The following is an 18,431-nucleotide window of genomic DNA, read 5'->3' on the forward strand; positions in this document are numbered from 1 at the left end:
CCAAGGTATAACGCATACACATTGGGGATAGATAGACATAAATTGAAGCTCCATCAAATATCACATAGGAAAGGATATTTCTGATTTTGTAGACAATACTATGAAGAGAATATTGTTGAGCAAATCCATGAGACAACTAAAAAAGAGGAGATTATGGAAAATTCACGGTCTAATTTTTCTCAAAGAAAGCAAGAATGATATACATGCAACAAGGCAACTGAAAACATGACCAATTGGACCTACAAATGCTCCAAACCAACTAATTTGCAGCCTAACAAATGAAAGCTAGTCCACAATACAGATCATCACAACCAAGGTATAACGCATACACATTGGGGATAGATAGACATAAATTGAAGCTCCATCAAATATCACATTGGAAAGGATATTTCTGATTTTGCAGACAATACTATGAAGAGAATATTGTTGAGCAAATCCATGAGACAACTAAAAAAGAGGAGATTATGGAAAATTCACGGTCTAATTTTTCTCCAAGAAAGCAAGAATGATATATATGCAATAAGGCGACTGAAAACATTTTAACTAGATGGTCTTTTAAATTATTGGATTTGGATCATCTTAGAATTCAAGGTCGCAAGAAGTATTTTGGTGTTAATTTAAACTAGTGAAGCTCGAATTTGTTACTTGTCTTACTTGGGAGATTATTTAAGCTCAAGAAGCACGGAGGAGCAGTAATGGATAAGTGTCCAGCATGTGTGTGAAGCTTAGCCCATCTCCATTGAGCCGGTTTCTAATGCTTGTTTTAGTTTATTTTGTTATGCATACAATAAGGAAAAGGAGAAGTTCTTCACCTTCCTTAGGTTGTCGTGTGATGAGATGAAGAGTCTCCAAGTTCAGCCTTTATTATGGTACTTAAGTGCTGCCATTAACAGGTTATGAACGGGTGTCTTTTCACCTCCCTTAGGCGTGTGAATGGCTAGCCCTTTGGCTGATGCTTTCGCAATATTTTTAGCTTCCTTACCTTGCTTGTGATCCTCTATAAATATGAGTAATGAAAAAAAGAAAGTCAGTTGTTGAATTTTGATAAAATAAACCGTTAGTTTTTTATACTTAGCTTTGAGTTAGTCTCATTTCTGAAGTAAAATCCTTGTTGCTTTGAGTTTGTCTTGAGTGATAAGATTTAGGGGAATATTTTGTTTATCTCATATTATAGCCTAAGATCCCAGTAGCCTCGAGTTTGTCTTGAGTTATTGGTTACTTTTCAGTTTTTCGTGCGTTTCTGTGCTTAAGAATGAAATTATTCTTCAATCAAGTTTAATTCATATACAATCATTGGAGTGGGTGTATTTTGTAATTTGAATTTGTTATATGGGTGACATTGTGAAGTACCGAGATGTTATACGCCCCTTTGGTGTATGTTACTTTGCTACTCATGGTTCTCTATTACTTATGAAATCTTTGCTTTTAATGTTTTCCTCTGCTTTTGATGCTTTCAAATCAATGATTTTTGATTGGAAACGAAATGCCACTAAAAAAATTTACAAAGTAGAGGGATTACTAGTACCCCAAAATATTAGGGAAAATAAAATTCACCATATGAAATTTCTTTTTGTAATCTACCTTTCACTTATTTAGCATCCTATGTTCTTGCCCTAGATTCGACTTTCAACTTCTTCGTTGAACATTGGAAGGATCAGTTACCCCCAGGATTTCAGCTCAAGGAAGCATCAATTGATCTGCCATTTGAGGAAGATGCTTGTCGCTGCCACTTTATTTTTCTTCAGATTCATGGGAATGACCTGAACTTGGTTTTAAAATATCAATGGTATGTGGGAGAGGGGCCTCTTTCATCTTTCAAGGCCATTCCTGATGCCATTTCGGAGGTAATGAATTTTTTTTTCTTAACATTTGTTTGAGGAACCTAAAGAAATATTTTATCTGAAAGATATTTCTAGGCGTCTAGCTTCTTGTATTTGACCGTTTGATCTCTCAATTAGCAGGTGTACTTCCCTAAGCATGATGACATTGACAGATATCTGAAAGTTGAATGCGTCCCTGTATTAGGGGAGACACAACATACACCAATTTTTGCAATTTCCTCACAGGTTTCTCCAGGTATGTTAGCTCTTAGTTAATAGCACTACTGGCAATGTTGCTAGAATTTCTTTTCTAATGTTATATGTTGTGTATTCTGCATCAATACAATTTTTTTTTTTTAATAAGGAGAGAAAACTTGGGAAAACCCTTTAATCAGGGGGCCAACCTAAAACATCCTTGTGGACGAAAAGAGAAAAATCAATATCATAAGGAGGATAATTATAGACGAGATCCGAGTGAGAGTGTCCACGATGCGCCATAAGGTCCGCTGTCTTGTTTGCTTCCCGAAAACAATGTTGAACCTGAAAAATATCAAATTTAAGCAAATTAGCATTGACATCTAAAATGATATTATTAATTTCCCAGGGGACTTTCCAGATTTTCCTAACAGCATTTATAACAGTGAGATTATCGCCTTTAATATCTAGATTAGAAATATTAAGCGACAATGCCGCATTAAGGCCTTCCTTAAGACCCCAAGCTTCAGCTGCAGGATAGATATGTTAGGACCAAGCAATCGGGCTCCAGCCATAAGAGCATCACCTGAAGTGTCCCGGATCACAAAACCCAGAGCACCATTACCATTATTTAATTTGGAGCCATCAAAATTAAGTTTGCAGAAGCCAGGCGCAGGGGACCAGGCTAAGGCCGAACCAGGACCTGTGCGAGGTTTATCTCTCTTGGTATTTTGGATTAGGCTTAGATCCCATTTCTTCCGAATTAAGAGCTTTTGACCACGATGTAGCAAAATTACTAATAATAGAACTAGCCTTCCTAGAGGAAACCACCTCATCATTAAAAACAAGCTTATTCCTGAAAAACCACACAAACCACCAAACAAAGGAAAAAAGAGATAATTTTGATTTAGACGACACCGAGAGGCAAGCTTCCAAAACAGAACAGAAAGAAGTAAGATCTATATTTGCTAAACAAGAAGGGGGGCTCGGCCAATCAGACGAGGCCTTAAGATGGGAAAAAATATCTAAAATAAAAGGGCAGGCAAAACAAAGATGGCCTATAGTTTCACCTGCATTATTACAGAACACGCATTGCTGTGGCATAAAAATATGACTTTTCTCAAGACACAATTTAGTTAGGATACCATCATTACAAGCTTTCCAAAGAAAGTTTCTAATTTTAGGAGGAATATTAAGCTTCCAAATCCAATTAAACTCAACTTTTTCTAAAGAGAACGGAAGAATCCCTTGAGCAAGAAGAGCCACACTCTTAACCGAGTACTCACCATCAGCCGTAAGGCCCCAAGTGAGATTATCCGGTTGGGACTTAGGCTATGTTTAGTTCACCTTATTTTTGCTTATTTCATATCTAATCAGATCAGATCAGATCAGAAAAAATAAGTTCAGATCAGATCAGATCAGTTCAGATCATGCTTATATTTAAAAATCATTATATCTTTCATTACATATTAGTAAAAATTATAATAATTGAATACTAATAAAGTACTCATTGAGACGAATCAAACAAGACCCCACATGACTATATTTTTTCTTATATATTGAGAAAAATCTAAAAGATAAGATCTTGTAATCAGATGAGTTCAGATCAGATCAGATGAGAAAAAATAAGTTCAGATCAGATAAGTTGAGATCAGAAAATTTCAGGTGAACTAAACATAGCCTTAGAGGGGATATAAATAGAACAAATCTGCGAAACAATGTGAGGAGGGACATGGGAAAGAAGCATATGAGAGTCACATTGTCTAGAAGCAGGATACATCTACTAACAGTTAGATTTTCAGTACCAGGGATAGGAGTAATGATAGACTGAAGAGAGTATTGGAAAACCCAATTATCCATCCAGAAGTTAATACTTTGACCATCACCAATTTGCCAACATAAACCTTTTTTAAAAATATCACGCAAACTTAGGAGATTACGCCATTGCCAAGAAGCCGATTTAGAAGCTTTAACAGAAAAAATACTATTATTTTTATGTAACTTTTTCGAACTAATTTGACCCACAAATTGTTATCATTTTTAACAATCCTCCACAATAGCTTCATTTGGAGAGCTTGGTTGTTAGCTTCAGCTTTACGGAAACCAAATCCACCCGCCGATTTTGGTTTGCAAATTCGATCCCAACCAATAAGATTAGGGGATTTATTAGTGGTGTCCTTATTCCAAAAGAAATTTCTATATGTTCTATCCAGATTCACCAGAATAGTTTTAGGCAACAAAAAACTTTGCATTTGATAACTAGCCTTAGTAGCAAGATTTGATTGAAGAAGAACTGACCTACCTACCTCGGAAAGAGCATTAGCTTTCCATTTAGGGAGTTGGCTAGTTATTTTACTAACGACAGAAGTAAAGGTTTCTTTAGTCACCTTAGAATGAATAATAGGGTAGCCCAAATAATCCCCTAGATCATTAGTTTCCTGCATTTGTAGGATAGAAGCAAAATTACATTTTTGTGCCTCTGGGATATTAGCGGTACATTGGAAAGAAGATGTATGGTAATTGACTAGTTGACTAGACATTGAACAATACTTATCCAAAATTTGACGGATGATCAGACCACTATAATTAGTGGCTTTAGCAAAAATCATTGTGTCATCTAAAAAGGTAAGAAAAGGAACTCGCATACCCGATTTGCCAATGGGAACTCCAATTGGTTTGGTAGGGCCAGAAGCAGCTGAAGAAAGTAATCTAGCGAGAAGCTCAGCGCACAAAATAAATAAATAAGGAGAAAGAGGGTCACCTTGTCTAATCCCTCGAGAAGAGGAGAATTTATCAGTTGGGAGCCCATTTACTAAGACAGAAAAGGATGCAGAAGATACATATTCCTTGATCCAACCTATCTATTGCGGACAAAAGTCCAATTTGTCAAGAGTAGAAAAGATATAATTCCACTCTAATCTATCATAAGCTTTCTCCATATGAGTTTAATGGCTATCCAACCATTGGAACCCGATTTAGTTTTAAAAGATTGAAAGATTTCATGGGCAATAAGAATATTATCCTGAATTAGCCTATCAGGAATAAAAAGGAATAAAAAGCACCTTGAAGGGGATGGATAATCCGACTCATGACTTCCTTTAGGCTATTAGTGATGATTTCTGAGATTATTTTATAGATGGTTGAACATAGGATAATGGGTCGGAAATGGTTGGCAGAGGAAGGATTATCAATTTTAGGAATGAGAGCCAAAAAAGTATGATTTATTTCTTTAAGGATTTTTCCATGAACAACTCTTATTACACTATTACCTACTAGGGTCCAGTATTTTTTAAAAAAGAACGGTGGAAAACCGGGATTTATCAGGGGCTAGATCAAAAGTAGCAGTTTTAATTTCGTCTCGAGAGACTGACGAAGTTAGGAAGGCATTATTTTCTTGAGAGATGATATTATCCAAAAGTGAAAAATCATAGTCAGGATGAAAATTTGAAAGCATTAGATAATTCTTGTGAAATAGCATAAGGGTTCGTGATTACTTCACCTCTTGAAGAAACTATTTCTTTAATTTGATTCCTATTACGTCTAATGGACGCATGAGTATGATAGTAAGATGAGTTAGAATCTCCCAAGAGAAGATAATCAATTTTACTCTTCTGTTTCCAAAATTCGTTGCTAAAAGTTAATAATCTGGAACGTTTTTTAAGAAACAGATCTTGTTTAGTTTGATAGGTAAGATTAGAAGGGTTAGCGAGGAGGGAGGATTGGATCTCCCATAAACGTTCGTCAACTTTCCTTAATTGGCGAAAAATGTTGCCGAATTGAGATTTGTTCCAATTCTTGGACTTATCTTTTAATAACTTACATTTTTTAACTAGTCTAAACATATGTGAACCATCAAAATGGGTGCACTAAGTTTTCTTTACAAGGGTCTCATAATCTTTTCTAAGGCACCACATTTTTTCAAACCGGAAAGGAGGAGCCTTTGAATTATTAGAAGGGAGATAATTAAGGACAATCTGATAATGGTCTGACGAAGTGAAGACATGGTGAATTAATCTAACTTGTGGAAACAAAGAAACCCACAAAGTTGATGCTAGACCTCTATCAAGTCTTTCATGAATGTTGTTATCACCCGATTTTTTTTCCCTCCATGTGAACCGAGGGCCTGAAAATGGAAGTTCTATATAAGGGAGATTACTCAAAATATTATTCATGCCCCTTTTTTATCATTTTCGTTTGAAATTTCATTAAAATCCCCTAATATTACATAAGGGAGTTGAAGAGACAGGGCATACGCAATAAGTTCAGACCAGAATTCTTTCTTGGCAGGTGCATAAATGAAAATGGCAACATAGCTAATATTAGAACTTGCAATAGGAACTAAACAAGACATAAATCTAGCAGCTTCATATATGATAGAGAGACTAAATGTTTGGATATTACAAGTTTTCCACATTAACCATAATCCATAAGAATAGTCTATAGTTGGGATAAAGTCAAAAGCGTGGAATCCACATTGACTAATCATAGCTTGAGAGGGTGGGGATTTCACTTCGCAAAGCATCAAAATTCTAACATTGTTATGGAGACAAAAATCACGAGTTTCTATCAAAGCGTTCTTTCTAGCACCGCCTATAATATTCCAACATGCAATAGACATTATTGAATCACAAAAGGGTGACAAGCTGGCTACCATGCATCATAAGAGGGAGCAAATTAGTTCCCAAACATCTATAGTCAAACATGACAATACTCTACAACATTATCAGATATCTTGAAAGGGAAAGCTTCCACATTATCTTCCAAGAGAATGAAAGATCAACAAGAGAATGGTGCCACCAAAATCCATCAATACCTGCAAATACTCATTGAGCAATAAAACTCTTATAGGGTGCCACCACCCTATTAACATGATGGGGAGAATAATCAATAAACTACTACCTTGAATGACATCCTCAATAATAATATAAAAACACTTATAAGGAATATTCAGTAGATGCTTGCTTGATAACTTATGACTAATGAAATTCATAGATCTATTGAGAATGACGACATTTTTCTTGGAAGCCTGCTTAAGGCAGAAAAGAACTAATTTATGGCAATAACTTTTGAAGAAAAAACTTGAAAAATCTCCAATCCAATAGCTTCTATAGCCTAAATTGGAGTTTTTATAGAAAAGCAAATCTTTGCAGAATACCCAACAAAATCCACTCCAATAACTTTTGTAGTCTAGATTGGATTTCATTGAGTTTATCATTACATAGCCAACCATTTCAAATTGAGAGCATAACATTTGGAAATAACGATAACAATTGGGTACTACAACCATAGATAAAAACCATATTTCTAACCAAATCGAAAGTATGAGAATGATAATATTCTGAAAAAACCGGCAATAGTCTATGAGGATACCCTTCAAGGGGAATCCAAATTCCTTCAAAGTAATCACTTCTAATAATATATCACAAAATTTAGGGAGTTTTATGATTAAGGTACTACCATAAGACCAAAGAACCTAAATGTGATATATACTTATCTCATTAGTGTCTACCATCAATTCTACTCTTGAAAGAATAACTAAAATGAAGGGATAATGAAGCAAACTTACAAAATTGCTGCTTGCATTAAATGCATACTTATGAGTCGATTTCAAGCCACAACATCCACTTCTTAGACTTGCAAATTTGCTTAGAAGGAACTCCAATGGGGAGGAGTGATTAGTTGATGACATAATCACACCCCATAGAAAATATTTGAACTCCCACCATTGGAAGAAGACCAACAGTATTGCGAAAAGCTTTGAGAAAAACAGAACACCAACACCACCAATAAGAAGATGTTTACAGGAAAACGAAGAATCAGGGGGACTCAAGTCCCACAGATGTACAACACCAACTCCAACAGACAAAAACGAAAGAACACACCTTACAAACCCTAGCCAAGAAGCCTAATTTGAACTTGAATGGAAGAAACAAGAACCCTTTTATCCAATCCAAAGAATGGAAAGAAATTCCTACATAAGACCCATATCTGAATGAAATTATTTGAAGAAGATGCCGGTGATGAGATAACTGAGAATTTCTTTAGAGCCTCTGAGATTTTTCTTTTAGAGATTTGAGAAATCAATTGAGGGAAACTTTTGTGTTGTATTGCAAGCAAATTTGGGAACTGGGTTTCATTACTCACAAGAACTAATGATAGGAAGCAAATGATAGAAACAACTAGGAAGGTTTTAGACTTTTGGATGGCAACAAAACTCACGAAATTGAATTGGGGAACTTTTGGATAACTTTGGATAGGGTTTCTATGTTAGACAGATTTTTGAGGACTTGATGCCGGAGTCTTGTTATATGGTTGGAGTAACACTCGAATCATATAAATTTCGAACTCACACAAACGATGGCACTGAGCCTAGCACTGAGCCTTGTTTATGTTTTAGTTATGAAAACTCGAATGAAGAAAAGAAATAGATAGATATTTAGCTTAACTTAAATCAACTTAAATATAGACACACCACTAAGTAGAATTAAGGTTCCTTAGATCACTACTTAACTCAAGCTAGAATAGTTAAGTTAGCAAAGGCACTTAGATTAATCAAAACATTAATCAAAGTAAGTATTAATTCACGTTATGTCATAAAACTCGTATATCATTTCATTTCATTTGCTTCAATATTTATACAAGTCATGACTTAATTGAAAAGAAAAACAACTAAGTAACTACCATCAATCCACTAACTATTACATGGAGATCATGTCCTAAGTGATTCAAACAATACTTTGGACGTGCAACATGGGGGCTTGGAACGTGAATAATCCCGTTGCCACTCTCTTCACCAACTGCTCCATGATCTTCTCAACTTCCCTCAAGAATAGGAATGTTGTTGTGGACTTGAATTGGCGCCTAAGTATGCAGCTCTTTGATTTGAAAATGCACGACACTTTTGTAGTGCTTCCATAACCAACTCATCACGTCCAAGTGCACAACTTCCTTGATTGTAGGCGCCTCTTAGCTTCACGTACTTAGGTAGCTACAACTTACAACTTACTACTTAGTTTATTACATAGTCATTTCGGACTTTAGGGAAAATAAACAACTCTACTAATTTAATTAGTCGACAACATCCACTAATTAAATCTTACATGACTCTTCTAATAAAGCAAATAAAGATAGAAATTAACATAGCTAATCATAGATGATTAATTAACTAAGCTAACTGAGGACTCACTAAAAACATCACATGAAATGAAAGAATTAAGAACATCTCTTAAAGTCATAGCTATCATGTGCATAAGTGGTCGATCAAGGGATGGACCTCCATCAAGTCTCTCTCTTTAACTCTCTCTCTCATGCTCTAGCTTCCATATAGATTCTGCATCAATACTATGATGACAGTATTGGAGGAATCAGGTGGTTCGTGGTTATAGTGGTGAAATGATGAGCTCTAGGAAAAGAATTTCTGTTGAGTTGACTTAGCGGAGCTTTCCTATTAGTATCTGTCAAGATTAGGAGAGAGGTTTTAGAATGATAAAGAGCATAAAAGCTATTTTTGAAAGATGATGGACTTCTGCGCTGCACCCTTCAAACTTGTGTTTTCATGGATGAAATATCTTCATATCTTTAATGAACATAAAGGGGAAACTATACTAAAGGAGCATTCTGGAACTAGTAGTGGTTGTAGTATTTTACGAACTATTGGCAGAATTGATATTCTAGGTGATATGAATTCGTTTAGTTCTTGAAAAAGGACTGTAAGAAACATTGAATTTAAAGAAGCATACAACACAAAAGTCACACAAATCATTAGCAACAGAATCCTGTAAACTTTCTGCAAATTCACATACCCCAAAATTCCTGCAAATGAGTATATACTGTTCCAGCAGCAAATTCTGACCAAAACACTCCACACGAGGAACAGAGTCAGACATCACATTGTCAACCACAATATTAAGCAAGTGCAGTAGATGACAGGCACTAAATTTTATCCATCTTAATTCTTAAGGAACACTGTACCAAATTCTGCTACATAAGTACACAAACATCACCCAAAATATGAGCACCAAAAGCCAATAACTATACACCAGGAAAAAAAAAACGCGGTCGTGGGAACGACTTGTAATGAGAAAATAGAATGTTTCGCAGCCGACGCGGCGTGATTTTTTTTTTAATATTCACATAAATATGTTTCAACCTTATTTGCATTTTTTTAGTTTATGAAGCATTATTACAACATAATTTAATCAAATCTAATAGAATATCATGTTTCATTAACTATATATTTAAATCATAGAAAGAATTTGGCCAATGTTTGAAAAAAACGGATGTAACGGGGATAAAAGCGTTCTAACGCGGCGAGTTCACGTTACGGAACGGACGACGCGGCGAGAAGTATGTGTATTTTATTATGGCGTTCCGTAACGGGATTTCGCGAAACGGCAGATCCAAAATCCGTTACAGAATGACCTTTCTACAACGGAACGGGAGAGTTTTAATTCCCTGCTATACACTTCCCCTGTTTCCAAAATGTTTACTCACTTCACTGCTAAGTAAAACCAAGGAGGCCATTGAAAAATTGTTGGAAGGAGAGAGAAAAAATAAGGCATGTGCTACTAGATGTAAGAATAAGTGGTGGGTTCTATTGGCCAAATTATATAAACGTAATGTGAGTAAATATTTTTGGAAGGGCCCAAAAAGGAAAGTAAGTGATACTCTGTGCAATGGAGGTAGTAACAGATAAGTACACGAGAGTGGCATAATCACGACAAGATTATTGAACTTTCATGGCAAGATTTAGGTTGTGTTTGGAATCTATCGCGATGTCAATTTGCATTACTCAGATTTATGCTTGCTCTCAGTGTGTGTTTATGTTCACGGAAGAAGGTTCTGCTGTACTTTGTCCAACTTTTGCTTTTCAGGATTTGATTAATTCATTTACTTAGTTGTCTGTATTGGTACTTTCTAAGGTGTAGTCAATATGAATTTCTGGAGAGAGCATAAGCAGTTGGAAGGACATCTTGTTTCCAATTATGTATACTATATATGTGTGCCCCAAGCTGAATGTTCTACAACTATTCTTTCCTTCTTACATGATTGTTTCATTCTTGTCAAATTATTGTAAAGCCAAATGCAATAGTGATCTTTAGTTTGAGTTCTCGTAACACCTTTTGCATCAATGAATTAACCTCTGGAAATGTACATTGAACTACTTGCAGCTTTGGTATATTCGATGTTATTGCTGTTGCTCATTCAATTTCTATTGTTCTCGAAGGAACTGGTTGTCCAAAGGTCTTGAACCTTGATGTGCGTGGTGACCTTGTGGAGGGAAGTGTCATCCGGGGATGTGCTGAGATTGCATGGTGTGGCGGGACTCCAGGAAAAGGTGTTTCCAGGTGAAAATCATGTGCATTAGTGTTCTAAGGCTCCATCCTAAAGTTACATGTCCACAGCTTTGATCTTTTATTTTCAGAAGATATGTGCTGAAAGGCCCGAACTCTCTCATAATTCAAAATGAGGGGGTAGTTTCGTTTTCTGTTGGAAAAAAACTGATGTATGGTAATTGCTGATCCCATCGATATGTGAACTATGTGAAGCAAATATTAAGCCATCATTCCACGACAGTTGAAATATCATGCTATTATGATTTGTTGTGACTTGACGGATTAGCAAATGTCTTTTACAACTTTTGGGAGGGGAGCCTTCTATTACATATGTCAGAAAAAGGAAAAGGTGTGTGTCTTTGCAATGTTCATAGAGGTTTAACTTGCATCTCAAATGTAAAATCCTGCAGTTGGTTAAGGAGAAAATGGAACAGCAGCCCTGTGGTAATTTCTGGAGCTGAAGATGATGAATATCAATTGACTATAGATGATGTTGATTCAAGTTTAGTGTTTATGTACACTCCGGTAACCACTGAAGGTACCAAAGGAGAACCTCAGTATGCAATCACTGATTATGTAAAAGCAGGTATGTCGGAGCTTCTAATTCATATCTAGTATATTATATCTGTTTCTTTCATCACCTCTATGACCTGTGCAATGATTATGCATGTTGGATAGTATACTCCTTTTCTATTCTTCTCTCTTGTATCTTTAATACAATTCTTCTCTTCGCTGCATTTCTTTTTAGGGAAATTTTAAAGCAGTAATTACGTATAAAGTTTTGACTTAGATATTTGACACATTGACGCTTTCTGTGCTTGCCATCATTTTCGAAAATGCATGCTTGGCTTGCTACTTCAAGAGCCCCTGATAATATTTAATTATATTTGTTATGTTGACATGCTCAATCTGTTAGATAACATCATATGGGGACTATACGTTTATTCTCACGAGGAAGGTCGAGTCGAAGATAGTAGGAAATGTCATGTGCGATGAGTTGGCTATCAGCCAAGAGTTAGCATGCTCAATCTGTTAGGTAACTGTGATATACTGTGGCCTGTGGGTACTATACATTTGTTTTCATGAGGAAGGGTGAGTCAAAGATAGTAGGGAATTTCATGTGCAAGGAGTTGGCAATCAGCCAAGAGTTCACATAACATACTTTGTTATAGGATCTGGGATACCAAAGTGATAGTTGGCTTGCTATGGTTGTACTTTCATATAGGCCCTGTTTGGTAAAGAGAGGTTTGGGGTAAATTAAGAGGTGGAAAATTTCATATTAGAGGTTTGAAATAGCTTTTTGGGCTCAAAAAGCTCTTTTTGAAAAAGTTGGGGGGAGGAGCTTTTTGATATTAGAGGTTTGAGAATGAGTGGGGAAGTTATATTTATATTCTAAAGTTATTTAAAATTACTACCCTTACCTAGATATCCCTATAGTTAACATATTTCACAAATTAAAAACCATTAATTCTTTCTATGTTGTTTTAGTACTTCTCCATTTGACTCTTGTTCAAATATGGAAAAGGTGAAGTCCTTCTACTGCATCTCGTTATCTTTATTAGAGTTGTTAATTTTTTTTCTTCGTTGTACATCTGATTGAGTTGCTTATCAATTATTATGGGTCTTCGTTAATTTGTTTTTCTTTCCCTGTGTTGTTTGATGCTTCTCCATTCTACCATTTGTTGTTTATATTTGTAAATATTATTTAGTGGTTGATCTTTTAAGCTTACTATATTTTATTCTTCTTGTAATTTTTTGTTAATCTTGCCTTATTGTGAATTTTTTTTTACCGAACATATTTATTTTATAAACAATATAAATTACACTAATGGATTTGCCCATATGCTTATTAATAACTTTGCAAATTATCAACTCATAAATTTGAATATTCAAAAATTTTAGAATAATATTGAATTTTAGCAATGGTTTAAATTATTACATTTTAGTATGTCTTATTATATGTTCACCAAACATATATATCTTATAAACAACAAAAAGCACAAAGTGAACATTATGCAAATGTCCTTATTGGTGATTATACACAATCAATTAGCATTTAGCTATCACCTATTTACCAAACACCTTTATACAAGCAACTAATAGAATCAGCTAGTCAAATCAGCTAATAGAATCAGCATCATCTATTAGCTAATAGCCTAATACTATCAGCTCATAGCTAACTAATTGCTAAACAGAGCCATAGTATTCTTAAGTGTCTTGCAGTGTTGGTACTTGTTACCCTCATATTTTATTACTTCTAGACTAGAAGTTCTAGTTGCAATTTTTTGGCTTGCACATTTGCAAAAGCACAACTTTGACAATTAATATTCTCGTCACCTATTAGTATAATTACAAATAAATAAATAATATTCTTCAAAATATACATTGAAATAAATCCAACATCTAATTTCTAACTTTTTTTTTATATATATTCAGTTCATATTGGTATATGAATTGATATATTTAACCTTGTAAAGACTAAATAAGGTGCGTAATTAATGGATTGATTGTGTTTAGAGAGTCAATGTACGTAGATGAATAACAACGGATTCGTAACTAGTGATTAGTAACCGGATAATACTTAGAGTAATTCAATAAAGCAAAGCACCACAAATTAAACTAAGGGTTTGAACCCTAAAGGCAAAGACACCAACTTTAGAAGTTTGTGTTTTAAAAGCTCGAAAATAATAAACTCACTATATGAATTGAAAATGAATTGAATAACACAAATAACTGATCTATTTATACTCCAAGCCTACTATGCTTAGGACAAGTTCTAAGTCATACTCCTACTATAATTCTTAACACAATAAGATAAAGGAAAAAATAATTTTTAATAAGCTAACCATTGCACGTTCTTCTTACAATAAGTCAACCTTATTCACTTTTGCTATAAATGAGTGAAATCACAATGTGATCCTATTAAAATATGACACGTATCATAATTTCGACGTCATTAACTCGTTTAAAGTAGATACAAGGTTAACTTATTCTAAGATAATCAAAAGATTGACTTATTTTGAGAAGATCAACCAAAGGTTGGCTTATTAAAAACAATTTTTCCTAAGATAAACATGCCTAACACCTAGATAAGAATAAAAGAGTCCTAATTTGCTTAAACTAAGAAAAACCTATTCCAAGTGGAATAGTAAAAACTTGTAAGCTAAATCTAACTATAATTATACTAAAAGATTAAGAGTCATAAATATAACCCAACGAAGGCGTTCACACGATCCTCTTATGCTTTCTCTCCGAGGGTTAGTAACCATGCATACTACCACCTTTGTTGTAATGTGTTAGAGCTCGTAGCGGAAATTTGACTTCTACTAGATAATATGAAATCGATACCTCACAAAATAATTAATATTTTAGGGATAAACAAACAACCACTGTGAAGGAAATAATAAATGTAATGTAAGAAAAAATACACTTTCTTTAAACAAAACTCTTATGATGTGAATTATAATTTCTACATTACAAGCTACACTATCTATAACAACTTACATGCTCTAAACAAAGAATGACTTAAATTCTTTTACTAAAGAAAACAATGAAACTTGTTTTCCTTTCCTACCATTCCGCCATTATTTCCTCTTTTCTTTCCTACAACTTCTCTTTTCTTTTCACATTAATTCATAATGCTTAAATTAGAGAATTAATTAGTTTGTTAGTTATAACCATATATTCTCACAATTCTCCACCTCGTTCATTATATGAAGAACATTCAAATTTTGGACGAACACATTATGTAATACATATCCGGTTGCACAATTGTGATAATGACTACCTTCGTACCTTTTGACCAGGATCAGACCAATCGTAGTTCCATTTATTTTCCATGTAAAACTTAACATGGGACAATATTTAACAATTCCAAACAATGTTGGAATTTATTTCCTCACACAACTTTGGTCAAACATGTCTACAGGGTTCTCATTTGTGTGCACCTTTAATAGAGAAATATTTATTTCTTCTGTAACATCTTGCACAAAATGATATCTCACATCTATATGCTTGGTTCGAGCATGATGAACTTGTGTTTGACCAAATGAATTGCACTTTGGCTATCACAACTAAGATTCACACATTCGTGCTTGAACCCCAAATCATCTAGACGTCCTCATAACCACAATGCTTCCTTAACTCCTTCTGTCGTAGCCATGTACTCAGCCTCTGTCGTAGATAGAGCCACTACATTGATCGCCAACTAAGGGTACGTTCTCTTCAACTTAAAAAATTAAGTTTCAGGTCCAATAAGTTCAGATAAGTTCAGATAAGTTGCAAAAAGGCAAATCAGGGCAATAAGTTCCAATCAGGTCTATAAGGTCTATAAGCTCCGGCGAGTGACGGCCGAGGCAGGGGCTGCGAGAAAATTGGGTAAAGTGTGGAGGATGGTGCGTGGGGGATGGTGGGAGGAGAGAGAAAGCTTGGAGATTCATCCATGGAGGACGGTGGGAGGAAGGAGAGAAACTGAAGAAAGAGAGAAAAAAAAGTTAACGGTGTTAGGGTTCCGTCAAGAGTAAGGGTATTTTAGACCCAAACACAAACCTCGGGGGTATCTGAGGAATTCCCCAAATGTGAGGGGTAATTTGGGAATTACGTCAAACCTCAGGGACCCCTGAGGAAATTTCCCTAATAAATTTTGAGGGGTAGTATGTACATTAGGGGTAATATTTATGTTATTACTCGTCAATTTTTTTGTCTAACAAGGTCAAATAAGTTTCAATCAGGTCCAATAAGGTTTAATAAGTTCCAATCAGGTCCAATAAGGTCTAATAAGTTTCAATCAGGGCCAATCAGGTCTAATAAGTTTCAATCAGGTCCAATAAGTTCCAATCAGGTTCAATAAGGTCCAATAAGTTGAATCAGGTCCAATCAGGTTTAATAAGTTCCAATAAGTTTACCTGGTTAAATAGGTTCAGTTCAGATAAGTTCAGGCCAATAAGTTGAAGAGAACGCACCCTAACCGGAGCGCCATGTATTTTAACACATAACTAGTAGTATATTGTCGTTTATCTAAATCACGCACATGATTTGAATTAACGAAGCCGCTTACCTGACATGTATCTCGACCAAAGCACAATCCCGTGTCAATGATACCTTTTAAGTACCTTCAAACCCATTTCATAGCTTCCCAATGTGAATATCCAGGAATCGCTATGAACCTACTTACAACATAACTGCTCATGAAATGTGTGGACGTGTACAAACCATGACGTACATTAAACGGTCAACTGCACTAGCATAAGGTACATTATCCATGTATGCATTATCTTGCGCTGTAGTGGGAGATTGTTTACCAGATAGTCTAAAATGTGGAGCCAATGAAGTTTTCAGTGACTTAGCACCTTTCATCCCAAACGTTTCAATAACCCGCTCAATGTAGCCTTCTTGGCTCAAGACCAATTTTTAGTTTGATCACTCTTCTAATCTCCATACCCAGTATTTTCTTTACAGCGCCCAAGTCCTTTGTCTCAAACTCTTACCAAGTTGAGTTTAATTTACCTATCTCCACCTTGCTTTTCGAAGCAATAAGCATTTCAGCCATATACAATATAAGCTAAATAAAATCACCTCCACAAAGTTTACGAATGTACACACAACAATCATAAGCACTTCTTGAGAACTCTTGCTTTAACATAAATGAGTCAAATCGCTTATACCACTATCAAGGAGAGTGCTTAAGCCCTTAAAGTGATTTCCTTAAGCGAAATACATGACTTTCTTTACCCTCAACCTTGTATCCCTCGTAGATTTCCTCATCCAAGTTGCTATGCAAGAAGGCTGTCTTTACATCAAGTTGTTTCAGCTCAAGATCACCATGAGCAACAAGACTTAATAGCACCCAAATAGAAGTGTGTTTTACCACTGGAGAAAAAGTCTCATTATAATCAACACCTTCTCGCTTTGCAAATCCCTTGACCACTAGTCTAGCCTTATATCTTGTATCACTCGACTCGGTGGGACCCTCTTTCCTTTTGTACGCCCACTTACAACACCTCCCATGTCTTCTTCTTATGGAGAGATTGCATCTTTTCCTTCATAACGACCATCCAACTCTCACTATCCTTGGATTTGATAGCTTGTTTGAAGGTGACCACTTTATACCGAGAATGCATATTCCAGCAAGCTTATCTCCCCATAATGCCTCATTCTGCTTTATAATTCCCCTTTGGCCTAGTGGATGCCAAAGAATCCTGCTGCTGTTGTTGTAATAAATGTGCATTTTCCTGCCGAATCTCCTCATGATCAAGCTTATGCTCCTCATCTTGAGTAACAACAGGATGCTCCACCTGAACATGACTAGAAGCCACCTGAACATGACTAGAAGTCTTGTTCGTATATAGATTCTGTCTCACGCACTTGAGTATTTGTAGTCATTCCCACATCACCATCATTAGGCATCATAACTTTCGATAAAGCTACGATAAAACTTTCATCAAAGGTCACATCCCTCCTGATTACAAATTTAGAATCCCCTATACTCCAAAGACAATAGCCTTAAACCCCTTTTGGATACCCCAAAAACATTGCTCTCTTGGCTCTTTCATCAAGCTTGTTATCCTTAACATGATAATAAGTTATGCACCCAAAGACTCTTAAGTCTTTCGTAATCTGCATGTTCCCCTGACACACCTTATAAGGCGTGTCACCATCTAAATAAGAATGTGGTGATCGATTCACTACATAAAAAGTTGTAGCAACCGACTCTGCCCACCATTCTTTGCCTAAACTAGAATTAGAGTGCATACACCTTCAGCCATAGTGTATAATTGTCCAGTGTCTCACAATGCCTTCTTGATCACAAAACTCCTTACTGTACCGTACAATTTTTAGCTTTCGACCCGTTGTGTTCTCAACCATTGCTCCCCACCTATTGAAAATGTCGAATACCTCATTCTTATGCTTAAGAAAATAAATCCAAGCATACATAGAATAATCATCAACAACTGTAACAAAGTACCCGGAACCTCCCTTGGAAGCAACTTTAGCCGGACCCCAAACATACGTATTCACATAGTCTAACAACCCTCTAGGCTTGCTTGTAGAGAATTTGACCCTGTGTTCGCTTTTCCATTCA

The 18,431-nt window shown here is 35.6% G+C and overlaps 1 protein-coding gene across 1 annotated transcript in view; it reads left to right on the plus strand.

Annotated features, from left to right (window-relative positions):
- Positions 1-18,431, plus strand: part of LOC104901220 (187-kDa microtubule-associated protein AIR9) — a 69,350-nt gene that overhangs the window by 12,201 nt on the left and 38,718 nt on the right. The window contains 4 exon segments of the mRNA XM_048634377.2: positions 1,618-1,844; positions 1,962-2,076; positions 11,242-11,362; positions 11,761-11,936. Coding sequence (XP_048490334.2) covers positions 1,618-1,844; positions 1,962-2,076; positions 11,242-11,362; positions 11,761-11,936 — 639 coding nt within the window.

The sequence above is a fragment of the Beta vulgaris genome, chromosome 8 (genome assembly GCF_026745355.1).
Source record: "Beta vulgaris subsp. vulgaris cultivar EL10 chromosome 8, EL10.2, whole genome shotgun sequence".
Classification (NCBI taxonomy): Eukaryota; Viridiplantae; Streptophyta; class Magnoliopsida; order Caryophyllales; family Amaranthaceae; genus Beta; species Beta vulgaris.